Genomic DNA, 20,912 nt, shown 5'->3' with positions numbered 1-20,912 from the left:
TTAAAAAGAATGTATTTTATTTTCAGGAAGCAGAATGTGAAAAGTCAGCCATGGACATAAAGTATACGACCGACACGAAAATTGAGGACAACTCTCGAATGTTCAAGCTGCAAAAGGCCAACTTTGACAAAGAAGTCAACACCGCTGTAAGTAAATTAGCATCTGCAATATTCTGTAGGTCTAAGTTTCTCACAAATCAGAACAACTTGTAAATTTTGTACTGTTTAGAGGCAACAATATGACAACATTGGTAGTCAGTCAGTGCATTTTTCTAGACAAGTTGGAATGTTTTGTTATAGGCATCAAGAAAATACATCACACTGTCTAGGTAGGTGTAGATGGATGTTTGTTTTGCATGATTCATGGAATTCACATGCTTTTTTTCCCATGTAAGTTCAATATGAAATTCACAGTGATATTTAGTTCTTCATTGATCACTAACAGGTTACCTAGTGTTGCACCATTTTATATTTATCCCAGTCCTATAGAAGAAAATAATAAAATTTATTACAGTATAAAAACAAACATAGTTTCTTTATACATTTTTAAAGGTATGAATGAAATATACAAATTATAAAATATTTTACAAATACTTTGTAATATTAATTTAGTACAAAACTTGATTATACATAATATTTTTGATTTCCACCCCATGTGCAAGAATAAATAAATTCTTGAGTGAATTCACCCTTAAGCAAGCAACATTAATCTGTCCTCAAGAGAAACATGGTGAACTCAAATCCTCGGTACTTAAGACTGCCCCTGTAATTTATTAATTGTGATTGAGAATGCAAGTTTTTGATTATTTGTATGTAGCAGATTCTTCCCATTTCCATATACTTTTTTAATGCTGCTATGTGTGTCGTAACCATACTGTATTTTTTCCTAGATAGTAAGCTTCATCTTCATTAAGTTCAGCTGAAATTTATTAATGTTTATACCAGCCACCCAACTCTGTTGTGACATTGTGACATTTCTAGAGACATTCAAAGAAAGACTATGGTCCATAGCATGGAAATCATGCAATACTAGTTGGAGGTGACTTTAACCTGCCGAGTATAGACAGGGATTTCTGTGAATTCATTGTGGGGGCAGATGTTACAGATAGACACTCACACAAAATACCTTCGAACATATTTTCTGAAAATTATCTTGAACAGGTAGCTCACCAACCCACACACAATAGAAATATCTTAGATCTTGTAACTACAAATAGGCTGGACCTTAGTGACAGTGTCAGTATAGAAAAGGGGATTAGCGATCATGATGTCATTATAGCAGCTATGATTATGAAAGTCACTAAATCAGCAAGAAGGCTAGGAGAGCGTTTGTACTAGATGGGGCAGATAAGCAGTTGTTAGCATATCACAGAGACAATGAATTTACATCTCTTAGTACCAGTAAGATAGATGTAGAGGAATTATGGCCAAAGTTTAAGCACACTGTAAATTGTGGTCTGGAGAGTTATGTGCCTAGTAAGTGGATGAAGGATTGAAAAGACCCACCATGGTTTCATGGTGGATGCTGAGGAAGCAGAGGCTGTTGCACTATCGGTTCAAAAGGGAACACACAAATAATGACAAGAAAAGGATATGATGTTTAAAGCTTTCCCGGCGTACTGATTGTTCCATAAAAACACGGGAGAACTGCCGTGTTTTTATGGAACAAGAAAAGGATAGTAGAAATGCATGCATCTGTGGAAAGATCTATGCATGAAGCATAAAACTATCACCATCACACCTTAGTAAAAGGTTTGGCAGAGAACCCAAGAAAATTATGGTCATATGTAAAGTCACTAAGTGTTTCTAAGGCTTCCATTCAGTCCCTTGTTGACCAGTCTGGTATGGAAGTTGAAGATAACAAAATGAAAGCCGAAGTTTTAAATTTCACGTTCAATAAATCATTCATACAGGAGAATCATACAAATATGCCATCATTTGACCATTGAACAGAGTCCCATATGGATGACATAATAATAAGCATCCATGGTGTAGAGAAACATGGCTGTTGATATACTTTCCGGGATGTGAGGTCGTGGTCCAAGAAGTTTTCTGCTCCTTACGTTTCGTCCAGAACTGCGCTGGACTTCCTCAGAGGCACTGCTCCGCTGAGTCAGTCGGCAAGACTCAGCGGAGCAGCACCTCTGAGGAAGTCCAGCACAGTTCTGGACGAAACGCAAGGAGCAGAAAAGTTCTTGGATCACGACCTCACATCCCGGAAAGTATATCAACAGCCATGTCACCCGGTCGTGAAAGCCTTCATTCTGTAGAGAAACAACAGAAAAATTTGAAGCAAATAAATCAACAGGTCCCTATTGAATCTCAATTTGATGTTACAAGTAGTACTCGATGACATTGTTCCCTTACCTAACTCATATTTATCATGAACTTCTAGCCTAGAATAAAGTCCCAAGTGACTGGAAAAAGGGGAGGTGACTCCAGTATATAAGAAAGGTAAAAGAACGGACCTGCAAAATTATGGATCAATATCCCTAACTTAGTTTTGGTGCAGAATCCATAAACATATTCTCAGTTTTGATAATAAACTTTCTTGAGATTGAGAAGCTTGTGTTCACAAATCAGCATAATTTTAGAAAGAATCACTCATGTGAAATTCAGCTACCCTTTTCTTAGATGATATATTGCAAACTGTGGATGAAGGGCAACAGGCAGATTCCATATTTCTAGATTTCTGGAAAGTATTTAACATGGCACCCCACAGCAGGCTGTAAACGAAGGTACCAGAATACGGAATAGGTTTACGGATATGTGAGTGGCTTGAAGACTTCTTACATAATGGAACCCCGTTTGTTGTCCTGGATGGTGAATGTTCGTCAGAGACACAGGTATTACCAGGAATGCCCCAGGGAAGTGTGAGAGGACTGCTGTTGTTCTCTGTATACATAAATGATTTGGTGGACAGGATAGGCAGCAATCTGCATTGTTTGCTGATGATGCTGTGGTGTACGGTAAGGTGTCAAAGTTGAATGGCTGTAGGAACATGCAAGATTACTTGACAAAATTTTTAGTTGGCGTGATGAATGGCATTTAGCTCTAAATGTGGAAAAATGTAAGTTAATGTGGATGCATAGGAAGAACAAACCTGTAATGTTCGGTTAGAGTGTTACTATGCCCTGCTTGAGGTAGGCAAGTCCTTTTAATTATCTGGGCATAATGTTGCAAAGCAATATGAAAGGGAAAAGCATGAAAGAACTGTGGCAGAGAAGGTGAATGATCGACTTCAGTTCATTTGGAGAATTTTAAGAAAGTGTGGTTCACCTGTAAAGGAGACCGCATATAGGACACTGGTGTGGCCTATTCTTGAGTACTACTAAAGTGTTTTAAATCTGTACCAGGTCAGACATCAAAGCAATTCAGATGGGAGTTGCTAGATTTGTTACTGGTAGCTTCAAACGGCATTAAGTGTTATGGAAATGCTTCCGGAATTCAAATGGAAATCCCTGGAGGGAAGGCGATATTCTTTTCGAGAAACACTATTTAGAAATTTTGGAGAACTGGCATTTGAATCTGACTGCCAAATGATCCTACAGCCACCAACATACATTGTATGTAACGATCACAAAGGTAAGATTTGAGAAATTAGGGCTCATACGGAGGCATACAGACAGTCATTTTTCCCTTGCTCTTTTTGTGAGTGGAACAGGAAGGTATCCTTTGCCACTCACCAACAGTGCCTTGTGGAGTATCTATGTAGATGTAGATGTAGATGTAGATTCATGTGTTTCAGATGGTGCTTACAAGCAACCCCCTTCTCTCTCTAACCCTCACCTTCATCTCTAAGAGTGTTACAGGTGTTGTATATAATCATCCCAGAGACCCTAAAAATTTTGGACTTCACATATTTACAGCCTTAATCTTGAAGGTTTATAATCAATAGCCTTATGTCTGTTTATTACATACATTTTTTGTAACAATGGAAACATCAGTTAAATCAGCACCAGAAAATGTGCCTCCTACTTAATAAATATTTTATTTATTGCTTGTAAACTAACAAATGGGGAAAAACTGTGACTTAGCACTTGTGATTGGAGCACATATTCGTTTTTCACTTCTGACTTACGGAGTGAGCGTAATGGATGGTACTTTGCAGAAAGCAGAGGCACAGCTGGCCTACGAGCTGCAGGCGGCAAAGATACGCCAGCACATCCGTAATGAGGAGATCCAGATCGAGGTGGTGGAACGGCGCAAACAGATTGAGGTTGAAGCGCAGGAGGTGGAGCGCAAGGAGCGGGAGCTCAATGCCACTGTGCGTCTGCCTGCCGAGGCGGAGAGCTACAAGGTGCAGACCATCGCAGAGGGGAAGAGGTGTGTACCCTTAGCATTGTTGGTCCTTCATTTCTTTCACTTTAAATCTCTGGTCTTTCAAGTGGTTTTCTGCTGTCCTCTATCTCTTCCTAACTTGTGCAAATCTTTTCATCTCTACATAACTACTATGCCCAACTTCCTTTAACATATGTTTTACAAATTCTACTTTCCATTTGCCTCTGCTACTTTTGCCCTTTTTGTGCTCCTTCCTGTACCCAATTAACTATTCATGGATGTCATAGAAGGTGTCCCACTTAACTGTCCCCTGGTCTGGTAAAAGGGATCTTCCATTGATTTCCTTCCTTGCTTATCATTTTTATTTCTTTTACATTTCATACGTATTTGCCATGTACTTCTTTTTTTTACATTTTTCAGTAGCACTCCATTTAAATTCCTTCCAGTTTCTTATTCTATAGATTTCCAATGGTCCATGTTCCACTTTCATACAATGCTGTTCTCCAGATATACAGTCTTAGAAATGTCTTCCTCATTTCCCAATAAATATCTGATATTTATTCCATGTGATCTAATGGTACACAGTGTGTTTCAGATGTCGGAAAATATCAGTTAACATTGTTAACATATATTAACATAGGCCTATATTATCCTAATGTATTATATTGCTCAATGTTTTAAATTTAACACAAATAACAAGATTACTGTTCTAAGTATTCATTTACAGAGTAAAAACAGTGACACAACAAATATGACTCCACAGCTTTGCTAAATTTTATGTTGTCTTCGATGGACTTAATGCAAGTGGGAAGATTGTTGAACAGTTGGAGGCCCATGTGGAAAGCTCCCTTTTTACACAGTTGAGTGTTTGTACATACACTCCTGGAAATTGAAATAAGAACACCGTGAATTCATTGTCCCAGGAAGGGGAAACTTTATTGACACATTCCTGGGGTCAGATACATCACATGATCACACTGACAGAACCACAGGCACATAGACACAGGCAACAAAGCATGCACAATGTCGGCACTAGTACAGTGTATATCCACCTTTCGCAGCAATGCAGGGTGCTATTCTCCCATGGAGACGATCGTAGAGATGCTGGATGTAGTCCTGTGGAACGGCTTGCCATGCCATTTCCACCTGGCGTCTCAGTTGGACCAGCGTTCGTGCTGGACGTGCAGACCGCGTGAGACGACGCTTCATCCAGTCCCAAACATGCTCAATGGGGGACAGATCCGGAGATCTTGCTGGCCAGGGTAGTTGACTTACACCTTCTAGAGCACGTTGGGTGGCACGGGATACATGCGGACGTGCATTGTCCTGTTGGAACAGCAAGTTCCCTTGCCGGTCTAGGAATGGTAGAACGATGGGTTCGATGACGGTTTGGATGTACCGTGCACTATTCAGTGTCCCCTCGACGATCAGCAGTGGTGTATGGCCAGTGTAGGAGGTCGCTCCCCACACCATGGTGCCGGGTGTTGGCCCTGTGTGCCTCGGTCGTATGCAGTCCTGATTGTGGCGCTCACCTGCACGGCGCCAAACACGCATACGACCATCATTGGCACCAAGGCAGAAGCGACTCTCATCGCTGAAGACGACACGTCTCCATTCGTCCCTCCATTCACGCCTGTCGCGACACCACTGGAGGCGGGCTGCACGATGTTGGGGCGTGAGCGGAAGACGGCCTAACGGTGTGCGGGACCGTAGCCCAGCTTCATGGAGACGGTTGCGAATGGTCCTCGCCGATACCCCAGGAGCAACAGTGTCCCTAATTTGCTGGGAAGTGGCGGTGCGGTCCCCTATGGCACTGCGTAGGATCCTACGGTCGTGGCGTGCATCCGTGCGTCGCTGCGGTCCGGTCCCAGGTCGACGGGCACGTGCACCTTCCGCCGACCACTGGCGACAACATCGATGTACTGTGGAGACCTCACGCCCCACGTGTTGAGCAATTTGGCGGTACGTCCACCCGGCCTCCTGCATGCCCACTATACGCCCTCGCTCAAAGTCCATCAACTGCACATACGGTTCACGTCCACGCTGTCGCGGCATGCTACCAGTGTTAAAGACTGCGATGGAGCTCCGTATGCCACGGCAAACTGGCTGACACTGACGGCGGCGGTGCACAAATGCTGCGCAGCTAGCGCCATTCGACGGCCAACACCGCGGTTCCTGGTGTGTCCGCTGTGCCGTGCGTGTGATCATTGCTTGTACAGCCCTCTCGCAGTGTCCGGAGCAAGTATGGTGGGTCTGACACACCGGTGTCAATGTGTTCTTTTTTCCATTTCCAGGAGTGTATAACATGCAGATTTGCATTTTTCCTGGTGTTGTGTTCATGTATTTCATTATTTTTTACGACTCTGGGGTCAGTTGGCACTATGTGGTTTCTGAAAAACTTTAGAGTCTCGAGAATGTAGAGGCAAGGCAGTGTAAGGATTTCCAACTTTCTGAAGATGGGTTTGCAGGAGTCTCTGGGTTTGCTCCCAGTAATAATCCTCATTGCTGTCTTCTGGATTCTGAATGTGCTCAGAGCAGTTGGAGAATTTCCCCAGAATATTACACCATATTTTAGGTGGGCTTGTATGTAAGTGTAGTACGCACTGGTTAATGTTTTCAGGCTAGCACATGTTTTCAGTACACCCATAGAGTTCTTTTTTGAAGAAAGCTCTCTTGGCCTGTGCCATGTACTACTGATTTATTCCTTTCTCTGGCTATCCTGTGTAACTTTACTTCTTAAATCAAATTATTCTGTCACTTCTTTTTTCCCCAATAGCACCACTTTTCAAATACCTTGTTCCTTATTCTCTGGATTTCTCTTTCACTATTTTGTTCCCAATTTTGATGTTAAGCAAACTGTTAGTCTCCCGTTTATCAGTTTTGTCTTTGCTTAGCGTCAATATACTAAGAATTGCAAACATGATATTCCACCGTACATTATCAATGACTTTCTCTTAAGTTCACAAACACTAGGAAAGTATCCTGATTTTACTTCAGTCCGGCTTCCATTACTAAGTACAAAATCGGACTTGCTTCCTTGGTACCTTTCCCTTCCCAAAAAAAAGCAGGTCTTTGTCAAGTACTCCTTCAATTTTTCTTTCTATTCTTTTGTGTGTTATTGTTGTCACCAGTATATGGGCTTGACTTGTCGCTATTTGTCCAATAATTTGCACATTTATTTACGCATTCTTTTTTTTAGGTTTTCTGAAGAACAGTAGTTCACCTTTTTCCTTATTGTACAATGAGGGTGTGAAATGACCTACTAGCTAACCTTATTCTGCCATTGGTGTCTCATTGAAGAAAGTTTGTTGAACTGCTGTAAAAGTAGTATTGTGGGAAACAGTCCAATAATGTATCCTCAAAATTTTTAATTAATTTGGCTTTTCCACATTTATTGCACTACATGTAATACAATGACCAGTTCCATTTCTTACAAAAAATAATTTTCGGAAACAGTTACCTTCATTGCACCACACATCTGTTTCTTGTTGACAAATTGTTAACAGTACACACATGTTCGAGTTAAGACTTAACTATAACATTATTACAGTGCCCCTAATTTATTTACATCTAGATCTAGATATACATGGATACTCTGAAAATCACACTTAAGTGCCTGGCGGAGGGTTCATCCAACCACCTTCACAATAGACAAGTGTTAGTGTAGGCAGTCTCTTTAGTAAATCTGTTAAATCATATAAGTGTTCTGCCAACAATCACCTTTCCCACAACATTTTCTACGTGTTCTTTTCAATTTAAGTTGTTTGTAATAGTAATTTCAAGGTATTTAGTTGAATTTATGGCCTTTACATTTAATTGACTGATTGTGTAACCAAAGTTTAAAGGATTTGTTTTAGCGCTCATATGGGTGACCTAAAACTTTTCATTATTTAGCATCAATTGCCAATTTTTACACCATACAGATATCTTTTCTAAATTTCTTTGCAATTTGTTTTGATCTTCTTGTGACTTTAGTAGACAATAACTGACAGTATCATCTGCAAACAACCTAAGACATCTGGTCATATTCTCTCCTAAATCATTTATATAGATAAGGAACAGCAGAGGGCGTATAAAACTACCTTGGGGAATGCCAGAAATCAGTTCTGTTTTACTTTGTGGCTTTCTGTCAGTTATGACAAACTGTGACCTCTCTGACAGGAAATCACAAATCCAGTCACATAACTGAGATGATATTCCATAAGCACACTATTTGATTACAAGCTGCTTGTGAGGTACAGTGCCAAAAGCCTTCTGGAAATCTAGAAATACAGAATCAATTTGAAATCCCTTGTCAACAGCACTCAACACTTCATATGAGTAAGGAGCTAGTTTTGTTTCAGAACAACAATGTTTTCTAAATGTGTGTTGACTGTGTGTCAATAGACGGTTCTCTTCTAGGTAATTCATAACGTTTGAATACAATATATATTCCAAAATCTTGCTGCATATCAACAGTAATGATATGGGCCTCTAATTTAGTGGATTACTCCTACTACCTTTTATGAATATTGGTGTGATCTGTGCAACTTTCCAGTCTTTGGGTACAGATCTTTTGTCGAGCAAGTGATTGTATATGATTGTTGAGTATGGAGATATTGCATCAGCATACTCTGAAAGGAATCTAAGTGGTATCAGTCTGTACCAGAAAACTTGTTTTTATTAAGTAGTTTAAGTTGCTTCACTACTCTGAGGATATCTACTTCTAAGTTACTCAAGTTGGCAGCTTTTCTTGATTAAAATTCTAGAATATTTACTTCATCTTCTTTGGTGAAGGAATTTCAGAGGGCTGTGTATAGTAAGTGCTTTAGTAGCACTGTCATTGATAGTGTTTCCATTGCTATCATGCACAGAAGGCATTGGTTATGTCTTGCTGCTAGCATACTTTACATATGACCAGAATCTCTTTGGATTTTCTACCAGGTTTCAAAACAAAGTTTCGTTTTGGAAACTATTATAAGCATTTCACATTGAAGTCTGCACTAAATTTCAAGCTTCTGTAAGCAGTGGACATACAATATCTCCTGATATGTGACAGAAACGAATGAAAGTTTACTTTGAGGCAATATATAACCAGAGTCCAAATTATTCACACGTCAACTTGAAGGAAAAACTCACAAAACTTAATACCAGACACTAGTTCAATTTGATATACACCGACAGAAAAAACATCGAAACAAGAAAAAATAATTAATTTAGAGTAGTGAAATTTCAGGAATACATTTGTCTAGGTTATACATTTACGTGATTAACATTACAAGATCACAGATTAATGTAATTTTTAGATAAGCCATTGCAAATGTGAAATTCTGGTGCATTAATGCAAATGTGAAATTCTGGTGCATTAATGATCAGAGTAACAGCCAAAATGTTGAATGCAAGCATGCAAACATGCATGCACTGAGTTGTACAGGTGCCTGATATCAATTTGTGTGATGGAGTTCCATGCCTGTTGCATTTGGTCAGTCAGTACAGGGGCGGTTAATGCTGTTTGTGGATAACGCTGGAGTTGTCATCCAGTGATGTACCATACGTGCTCGGTTGGAGACAGATGTGGTGATTGAGCAGGCAAAGCGTGTAGAGCATGTTGGGTTACAACAGTGGTATGTAGGCAAGCATTATCCTGTTGGAAAACAACCCCAGGAATGCTGCTCATGAAAGGCACCACAACAGGTTGAATCACCAGACTGCGGTACAGTTTTGCAGTCAGGGTGTGTGAGATAATCACAAGAGTGGGCCTGCTGTCATACAAAATGGCAAACCAGACCATAACTCCAGGTGTACGTCCAGTACGTGTAGCACGAGGACAGGTTTGTTTCAGGCCGTCAGCTGGCCTCCGTGTAACTGACACGTGGCCGTCATAGGCACCGACGCAAATCCATCTTTCACCAGAAAACACAGCAGACCTCCAGCCTGCCCTCCAATGGCCTCTTGTTCGACACCTCTGTAGTCACAGTCGGTAGTAGTTTCAGATCAGTGGAATACACACTACTGGTCATCTGTCTTGGAGCTGTCCTCGAAGTAACCAGTTTGTAACAATTCACTGTGTCACTGTAGTGCCAACTTCTGCTCAGATTGCTGCTGCAGATGCAGTACGATGCGCCAGAGCCGTAGGCATAATACAGTGATCTTCCCTCTAGTAGTGCCAGCTGGCCATCTGGAATCCAGTCTTCTTTGGACTATACATTCTCATGATCACCACTGCCAACAGTCATGTACAGTGGCTACATTCCTGCCAAGTCTACCTGCATTATCGCAGAAGGAACAACCAGTTTCTGGTAGCCCTATTGTGGGACATTGTTCAAGTTCAGTGAGGTACTGATAATGGCACCTTTGTTGTCTTAAAGGCTTTCCTGGCCAGCATCAGCTCACCTTGTTCAGTCTCAAAGGTGACTAATGCTCACGACTGCTAGCGTGTATTTAAAGCAAACCTGATTTGTATCCTCTTAGTGGCACTACTCATGCCACTCTTGTGCAACTTGCACAAAATTGGAATAATAATATAAATAATATAATATATAAATAATATAATATAATAATAATATATAATAATATAATATATAAATAATATAATATAATAATAATATATAATAATATAATATATAAATAATATAATATAATAATAATATAATATTAATAATAAAATGTCATCTCTGAGATGTAGAAACATGCCTACCAACTTTCGTTTATGTTGCACAACTCCTCCCCAGTGCTGCAATTTTTTTTCTGTCAATATGTTAAGGAAGCCACACAGATACAGTGAGTGTGCGAATACAGGCAATTTGTTTTGTAGATGTTACTGCTGAGATTTCCAAGTCCAAACTTTCACAGGAATGTTATCATGTTGAGAACAGTACACAGACTTTTGCAGGCTTGTTACATGGGTGTTACTTGTGTACCAATTAGCCCAGGACTGAAGATTTTATCATGAGGTTCACCTTATAAAGTCTGGTGTATGAACATATGAAGAGGTTGACCTTATAAAGACTTGTGTATGAACATTTTAGAATTTTGGTAACTACATAATGATTTGAAAAACTGCTGGGTTAGATTTCATTAACTGGAGTGAGCTGTATGAATAATAACTTGGTTTACAAAATAAACATATAGTGAAGTACAAAAGATTGCAGAACTATTTTGTGTGTCTTTACTGCGTATTAACTGTTTATGAGCATGGCATATTGAGATGTATAACCAGTCATGTTAATTTTGGCAAATTCTTAATTAAGTGTGGAATTCATTAATGAAGGGTGACATTTGGTCTAGGAAAATTGGAGCAACAAAAGTTAGTGTCCTACATGGGAACCTAACAGGCATAATAACATACAGGGCAGCAGTATTTTGGTTGTTTCCAAACTTCAGTACCAATTATCTCATAAGTTAATCACTTTCAGGAAAATTAGAACACATTATTGTTAAGTATGGAGTATTAGTTTTTTGCTAACAGGTGTCAAAATGCCTGATATTGCTGATAAGCTCGGTCAAAATCTATCCTTACTTGTCATTATGATAAATTCAGTCGCTCATCACTCATTACTTTTAAAGTTTCTAGTGAAATTAAATATACTAATGCTATGATTGAATCAAAATTTTCAGAGGAATAATAAATTAGCAGAAGATATACTGTGAATAATGTTTGGACAGACTTAGGCATACACTTCATATACATGATGTGAATAGCCATATTTAACTGACAGTTAAGAAAGAAAGAAAATTATTATTAATAGGAGTGTAATCATAGCAAATGGGATGGTTCCAGCTTACTGTGTTATTAGGGCAAGAAAAAACCTATCTCCTACAGCAGTAAGAGCATGTGTCCTTTGGGGAAAGGACTTAAGAGCCTCATTTAGGGTCAGTGCTATTCTTTGTTAAAACATTTTTTATTGCCGGACACAGTCTCATTTATTTTTAGGTTACCAGTATAAGTCTTCTCAAATGGTCATGTGTGTTTTTAAAAAATGAGCTAATAACATCTCATATCCATATGCTGCACATAAGGACCATCTTCTGTCCACAACTTAATAGATGGTGAAACCAACCTCTTCCCATTCACTCTAAAATGATTCTTATTTGTTAGTTCTATGATGCATGTTAGAAAATGTTTAATTTAGTGATGCATTCTTATAGCGTATTACTTGCTAATTTAGTACATCTAATGTTATTGGGTAAGAGAAGTGGATCGACTGAACTATTAGTAGAACACGGTAATCATCTTTTGCAGGTCTTTGTTGAAATGTAGTTCTCATTGTGCTACATGGTATGATGGAATATTGATAGCAGAAAAGAACACCATACAGGATTTCCCAGGAGGATTGTTCAGTATTCAGTGATAAGACAGGAGCAATTATTTGAAGCAAAAAAGTGTAGTAAACGTGGACTGTAATATGTATACCTTAAGAGCTGTGACCATTTGTTCTGTAAGAGGTATGTGGTTTTCAGTAGCAAAGATGAACAAGTGCTTCTACTCTCAGTGTATACATTTTAGAGCCCATATTTACCAGGTTTCTTTGCTTAGAATGGTAGTTCCTTTTATATTCTTGAATACTGACCATTTCTCCTGGGACATCCTGTATGTCACTGTGCATTCATAATTTGGTTTATTTTCTTCATATCTTGTTACTGTTTAGCTACAGTACTGTGCAGTTACTTGATCAGTAAAGAAACTGCACAATAAGATGCCAAATTACAATGGAATTCACATTTTTACACTAAACAGTTTATGAAGTTCACATCACAACATTCTTACAACGAAGTTTACACATTTGACTCAAAGAACTACAGTCACACACAGTTTTGAGAACAAAAGACTTAAAAACTATAAACTGTTTGCAAGACATGTAAAATCTGATGTGTCTCTGTGATAAACAAAATACCAACTATTTTGTATGTAATGCAGACAGAACTATCTATCAGGTGCACTTCTGGTGACATTTGTAACTAACATTTGCTGCCAGAATTTTCTGGAAACTATTATGTATTATCAAACTAAATATAGTAATAACACCTAGTTTTAATAACAGTGAAAATTTAAATAAAACGGTAAATTTTTATGAATTAAAAATGTCTAAGAACTGAATTAGTTATAAAAGATATGTGAAATAACCACTAATTAAAAATGTATTTTGTATCAAATAGAATTGTTTCTAATGGAGTTAACTGCGTTTTCTTAATAGAAAGTTGGCTATTTGCATATTGAATAATAAATTATGCTTTGAAGCACTTTAAATAAACAGCAGAGATTTTGTAAGTACACAGGGCAATTGTTATTGCATGACTGAGTTAAATGATGGCAAATTACATTTTAAGATATTATTTCATTTAATTATATTAAAGTGAAAAAGCTATAATATACAAAAACATTTTCATAATTTATTCATGATGAAGAGAAATATAAAATTGAAAACACTCCCAGGTATCACAAACTTCAGTAAAAATCATGTATTGTCAGTTTCGAGATGAGATGGCACAAAATATTCAGAAGAAAAGGCTTGGTATCAAAATATGTTTTATCTGATTGGCTTAAATCTGGGTTCGTTACATTGGTCAAGAAAATTTTATATAAAAAACTGAAATAAAAATAAAAACCATTTACCACTGCCATCTTGTAGCTAAAAGTGACAAAAATGCAATAAAATATTCATTATGTAATGTGTACTATATTGTTTCATTAAAGTCATAAATGTAAAGCTGTTCATAATACTTGACAGGAAGCCATTGATAAAACAGGAACGATGTATTGGGTTCTCCAAGGAAGTGTTATAGACCTTGTAATGTCCTTAATCTATATAAACAGTTTAAGAGACAATCTGACCACCCGTCTAAGATTCTTTGCCAATGATGCTGTTGTTTACCATTTAGTAAAGTCATCAGAAGATCAAAATTTATAGCAAAATGAATTAGATGAGATATCTGCATAGTGAAAAACATGGCAATTGAACCTGAATAATAAAAACTGGGAGGTCCTGCACATGAGTACTAAAACAAAGCATTAAATTTTGATTACATGATAAGTCATAAAAATTTGAAGGTTGTTGACTCAGCCAAGTACCAAGGGATTACATTCATGAACAACTTAAACTGGAACCATCGCATAGAAATTATTGTGGTGCAGGTGAATCAGAGATGGTGTTTTACTGGCAGAACACTCAGAAGCACCCCCCCCCTACCCCCCCTCCCCCTGCCCCCCCAAGGGACTCACCACTCTTTGGCAGGTTCATGCTTGGCTACCAAGAGGCCCCAGCATTTGCAGCATCTTTTTCCTTCTGTGTTGCATGTCCATCCTCTTGCTATTCCTTTTCTCCTCCCTTGGGGGACATGTCTAGGGTGTTTTTGGGAATGTGTTCCACATTTTCAGTAGCTAACATAGGAAGAGCCTCTTCACTGTTTTTTGTTCCTTTTTTCTTTCTTTGTTAACCTTCTCCTATCCTTCCTCTGCTTTGGCTTTTGAGGTTCCTCTTTTCCTTCTTCCTCCCTGTGTGCTCCTCAAGGCTGGCCCACATGTCTGACACTCAACAGGTGACTGGTAATGTGTAATTCCCAGCCCCAGGTCAACAGGTAATGTTCACACATACCTCCTCATGCAGACCAGGCCCAAGGATGGGTGATTGCCTGAGCTGCTACCTTCCCAAATTGCCGATTTGTCCCTCTGTCAGTTGTTCAGGAGGTTGACTTGACGGGTGAACAATCACCTAAGGTGGGTGAGCTCCCTTCTAAGGGTGGGGGGGGGGGGGGGGGGGGCAGTTGGAAGGAACACACCATTGGAGATCCTGGCAGTCATGGGGGATTTTCTCGCAATGAGCCAATCATCTTCTTCACAGTAAACATCTGCAAATCATAAATGGAATGAAGCTCCTGATTCAAAGACCCTCCAAGTTGCACCATGGTTACTCATGGTTTCATGTCAGTCCTTCACAACAGTAAATCCGTTTCTTATTTTGAAAGGTGTTAATGCAATTGCCAGCCCTGTGAAATCTTGCTCTCATTTGTGCAATGGCACTACTTCTGATTCTCAAGCACAACAATGGCTTGCCACTTCGCTGCTTGACAGTTATACTGTTTGTGTCAAGGCCGATAGAACTCTGAATTCTTCCCGTGGTGTTATTTACACTAGGCTGCTCGATGGTCTGACGGAGGAAGAAATCTAAACATACCTCTCTGAACAGGGTCTCATTGCAGTCCATTGGGTGATTGAAATGTAGATGCATCCTTAGTGCCCACATACACTCTTTTTCTCTCTTTTGATAGAATGGTGCTTTCGTCCAACATCAAAGCAAGTTACGAAGTTATCACAGTCTGACCATACGTTCTGAACCCGGTGCACTGCTACCAATGTCATCATTTCAACCACACTTTAATGTCCTGTCAGCACCTGGCCAAATGTGTAACCTGTGGAAGGGATGCTCACGATGGCAATTGTCCAACTCCTTCTCCCCGCTGTATCGACTGCAATGGTGACCGTGCTGCTGCCTCTCAAGATTGTCCCATGTATCACAATAAGCGGGCTGTCCAGAAGATCTGGGTAAAGGAAAAAGTGCCTTACTTGGTTTCTTGCAAGTTATTGGCTAGTCACAAACTCTGCATTCTACCATCTGGCACTTACAGGACTATTCTTCACACATCTCGCTCCACGAAGGACACGGCCACGCAAACGTGCGACCTCAGATTCAGCACCGTGGTTGTAAAATTGCCAAGTGTCGTGGTAACATCCCCGTCTCCTCCTTCAGCTGTGCAACAAGCCACCAAACTTTCACCTCATGGGGTGAAGTCACCTGCTGCACAACTGGCAGGGGGAAAGGAGAAAAGGAATACTCCCACAAAGATTTCCTATGTCCCTCCAGCCAACACGCATCTTAGTCTTCCTCTGCCAATCAGAAAGGCTCCAAGATCTCAAACAAAGGCAAATGGTCGGCCCCTTTGCCAACTCGGAGATCCTCTTCGATGAGGTCACCACGTGATACAGACACCTGGCTGACCTCTGTGTTGCCGGTGCGCACCGCCAACTGTTTTTCTGCCCTCGACTCTGTAGACTGACAGAAGGAGAATGCTGACACCTCTGTAGATCTCATAGAGCAGAATCCTCCAGCTTCTCTGCCCTGTAGTAGTGAGTCTTCCAAGGCTGGCACTCGGCAGCTGCCATGGTGACACCCCTTAATTTTTGCCCTCCTCCCCTTTCACCGTCATGACTCTCCTCCAATAGAATGTTCACAGCCTTCGATCCAACAAAGAGGACTTACAGCTGCTCTTAAAATGACAGCATCTGTTTGTTCTCTACCTCCAGGAAGCAAAATTATGCCTACACGACTGCTTTGAGCCTTCGCATTCCTTCCCGTTTCACTTTGAACTCCCCCACCACCCCCTGCCCCCAAGGAGGACATTACATCTCACTGGGGAGTCATGCTGCTCATACAGGATCATGTTAATAGTCAACCCATCTCCCTTACTACACAGCTTCAAGCTGTTGCAGTCTGCACTTTCCTTCCTCACTTGACCTTTTCCCTTTGTACCGTTTACATCCCTCCATCATTCGATGTCACCAGGGCAGACTTCCTCCAGCTTATTGTGCAGCTATCTCACCCCTTCCTGCTGCTGAGTGACTTTAATACAAACCATCCCCTTTTGGAGTTCTCCCAGAATCTGTCTGAGAGGTGCCCTCTTGGTTGACCTTCTTAATCAACTTAACCTCATCTGCCTTAACACTGGAGCACCCACATTCCTTTCAGACTCCATGCACATCTGTTCCCATTTGGACCTATCCTTCTGCATTGCCCCCCTTGCCCATTGTCTCAAGTGGTCCATTGTGATACATACACGAGCGACCATTTCCTGTGTGCTGTTCATTTGCTAACTCCTACCCCACCTATGTGCGCACCCAAATGGCAGCTTTTTAAGGCTGACTGTAGGATTTACTGCTCCCTGGCAACTTTTGATGAACAACATTTCCCAAGTCGTGATGACCAGGTAGAATATCTTACAAACATTATCCTTACTACCACAGAATGTTCTGTTCCTCGCACTTGCTCTTTACCGTGCTGTGTTCCCGGTCCCTTGGTGGACTGAGGTGTGCTGCAATGCAGTTCTCACATTAGGATGTACCCTCCACATTTTTAACTGCCACCCTAAAATGGCAAACTGCATTCATTATAAACTGTTCTGTGCCCAGTGTCACCAAATTCTTTGGGATGACAAAAAAGCTAACTGGATTTCATTTACTAGTTCTTTTAACAGTTCTATTCCCTCTTCAATCATGTGGGCCAACTTCCAACGGCTCTCTGGGACCAAGGTCCATTCCCCAATTTCCAGCCTGATAGTAGCAGATGGTGTCATAGTGGACCCTATTGCTATCTCCAGCGCCTCGGGCCACCATTTTGCGGAGATTTTGAGCTCCTCCCACTGTCACCCTACCTTCCTCCATTAGACACTAGTGGAGAAGGCTGAGGTGACCCTTCCCTCCTCAGAGTAGTGAGTGCTACAATGCTCCCTTTACTATGAGTGAGCTAGATCATGATCTCACTTCATTCTGATTGATCCTCAACTCCAGGGCCAGATGATGTTAACATTCAATATTGCAGCATCTTGCTTTTGCGGGCAAGCACTTCCTCCTTTATACATATAACCGGATCTGAGCAGAGGTCTTGTTTCCCAGATGCTAGTGTGAAGCCACTGCGATACCCATACCTATACCCGGTAAGGACAAACACCTCCTTCTAGCTACCTCCCCATTTCTCTCACCAGCTGTGTTTGCAAGATGATGGAATGCCTGACTCATGCCCTGCTGATATGGTGGCTCGAGTCTTGCAATTTATTAACCAATGCACAGTGTGGATTTTGAGCACGCTATTCTGTAGTTGACCATCTCGTCACTTTGCCCACCCGTATCATGAAAGGTTTTCTGTGGAAATCCCAGGCTGTGGCTATGTTTTTCAATTTGGACAAGGCCTACATCATCTGCTGAAGGACTAGTATCCTCTGTAATCTCTACTCATGGGACTTGTTTGACCACATATCCCGTTTCCTTCAGGAATTTTTAAAAGGCCGAGTTTTCAAGGTACATGTGGGTTCTGCCTTGTCGGACATCTTTATCCAGGAAAACAGTGCTCCTCAGGGTACCGTCCTGAGCGTCGCCCTATTTCCTGTCGCCATTAACCCTATAATGGCCTGTCTCCTGCCAGGCATCTCTGGCTCCCTTTTTGTTGACTATTTTGTCATCTATTGAAGTTCTCCGTGGACATATCTCATTGTGTGGCATCTTCAGCGATGTCTCAATCATCTTTCCTCACAGAGCATTGGCAGTGGCTTTTATTTTTCCACAGGCAAAACCATTTGTATGAATTTCTGGCAGTGCAATTAGTTCCTTCCATTGTCTTTACATCTTGGGGCTCATGCTCAATAGGAAACATACTTGATCCTCCCATGTTTCTTATGTGGCAACCCGACGTATGTGGTCTTTCAGTGTCCTGTGTGTCCTCAGTGGTACTTCCTAGGGAGCAGATCGAACCACCCTCCTCTGTTTGTACCGGCCCATTGTCTGTTCGAAAATAGACTATAGGTGTTTCATTTATGCATCTGCATGTCTGTCCCTCTTACACCATCTCAACTCTATGCCCCATTTTGGCATCTGTTTGGCCAATTGCGCCTTTTACACTAGTCCGGTTGAGAGTTGTACGCAGAAGCTGGAAGCTGCCAAACTACCACTGCCCTACCACCATGACTTTCTCCTCAGCAGATATGCACGCGTTTGTCTGCCATACGTGGCCTCCCCTTGATGACTTGCCAGTATGGGGCCTGTCCCTCTGGAGTTTGCTTTTGGCTCTTGCTCCTGCAGCTTAACTTCACGCTACCTGCCACTTTCCCATTGGGTGTGAACCCTTCGTCACCTTAGCTTTGTGTGGTGGCCCGTGTGCATCTTGGCCTTCATTCTCTTCCTAAGGACACTACTTCAGCCTCACTCTGTCGCCTTCAGTTTCGTGACTTTCACATGGAACTATGAAATAGTACCTTTGTGTACACCAATGGCTCTTGGACTGACTGGGTGTCAGGTGTGCCTTCGTCATTGGCACCGATGTTTTTCGGTATCGACTCCCAGAATACTGCTCAGTATTTACAGCAGAGCTCTTTGCCTTGTATAAGCCCATGCAGTGCATCTGGTAATACAGGCTTTTCAATTGCATCATCTGCCCTTATTCTCTTAGTGCCCTTCAAAGCCTCTGTGTGCTGTACACCGTCCATCCCTTAGAACAGTGGGTCCAGAAAAGCTGTCACTTGCTTACTGTTGATGGAGCCACTGTGATATTTATGTGGGTTCCTGATCATTGGCCTGATAGGAAATGACGCTGCTGATGCTGCTGCCAAAGCTGCAGTCCTCACACCTCAGCCCACTAGTTCTTACATTCTCTCTGATGATTTCTGTGTTGCCATCTGTCAATGGGTGGTGTCACTTTGGCATCACCACTGCTCCTTCACGGGAACAAGCTCTGGGTTATTAAGCCTCTCCCAGTGGCTTAGACGACCTCTTCTCAGCCCTACTGCTGTGAGGAGGTCATTTTAGCTACGTTGCATATCGGACACTGTCTTTTTAGCTATCGCCATTTGTTAAGTGGTGCTCCCCCACTACTTTGTGCTCATTGCTCTCAACTGTGCACCATTTCCTGACAGAAGCCTTTTTTTTTTTTTTTTTTTTTTTTTTTTTTTTTTTTTTTTTTTTTACAACGTACATTCTCATTTGTGTTTGTCTTCTGAGTTATCAGCCATTTTAGCAAACAATGCTCGGGCTGTCAAACGCCTTTTACTTTTTATCCGTTGTAGCAATATGGCAAACGGCATTTAATATGTGGTTCAGGATCTCTGATTCTCTATGGCATATTTTATAGACCCTTCTCCACTTCCCTGTTTTTAGCTGTCTTCTCTTCCTTTGATTGGGATTAATGTGTAGTCATTTTTAACTCTTTTCTTTGTCTTCATGTTTTACAGTTCTGACATGGGTGCATACGACCCTAGTTGTTTCTGCACCCTAAAACAAAACAAACTTAGAAGCCACAGCATATCTACTAAAGAGACTACCTACACTATGCTTGTTTGTCTTCATCTGCAGTGTTGCTGCATGGTATGGGATCTTACCACATAGGATTGACATATGCTATGGATGAAGTTCAAAGAGGGGTTGTCCGCCCCCCACCTCCTACCCTCCCAGCTCAATATGTATTATCACAAAATAGGGGAGAAGGTGCTGTGGATATGGTAGGCAAGTCGAGATGGCAGTTATTAAAACAGAGGCGTTCTTCATTGCAGGAAGAACTGTTAATGAAATTTCAATAACCAGCTTTGTCCTGAAAGTGTGAAAATATTTTGTTGGTTTCCTGCTACATAGGGAGAAATGACCATTATGATAAAATAAGATGAATCTTTGGTCATATAGAAAGACTGAGTGCAAGGCATTGCCTGGGTATGTGTTTATTTCATTTTTATTAGTCCATCTCCTCATCCCCCTGTCTGTCCACCTCCTTCTTGCTCCTCACTCCATCCACCTAGTCAACCCACCACTCTCTCCAACTCCTCCTGTTCCTCTTTCTGTCCATCTGATACTCCCCCCCCCCCCTCCATCTCTTTCTATCTGCATCCCCCCCCCCCCCACCTGTC

The 20,912-nt window shown here is 41.1% G+C and overlaps 1 protein-coding gene across 2 annotated transcripts in view; it reads left to right on the top strand.

The window, feature by feature from the left end:
- LOC126204455 (flotillin-2) overlaps positions 1-20,912 on the top strand; it is a 441,744-nt gene that overhangs the window by 397,377 nt on the left and 23,455 nt on the right. For both annotated transcript variants that reach the window (XM_049938840.1, XM_049938841.1), the window contains 2 exons: positions 27-146; positions 4,111-4,325. In XM_049938840.1, the coding sequence (XP_049794797.1) occupies positions 27-146; positions 4,111-4,325 (335 nt within the window). The remainder of the gene's footprint in view (positions 1-26; positions 147-4,110; positions 4,326-20,912) is intronic.

This window comes from Schistocerca nitens, chromosome 9, assembly GCF_023898315.1.
Source record: "Schistocerca nitens isolate TAMUIC-IGC-003100 chromosome 9, iqSchNite1.1, whole genome shotgun sequence".
Lineage (NCBI taxonomy): Eukaryota > Metazoa > Arthropoda > Insecta > Orthoptera > Acrididae > Schistocerca > Schistocerca nitens.
The sequence above is the reverse complement of the archived record's forward strand: the minus strand, read 5'-3'. Positions and strand labels throughout refer to the sequence as shown.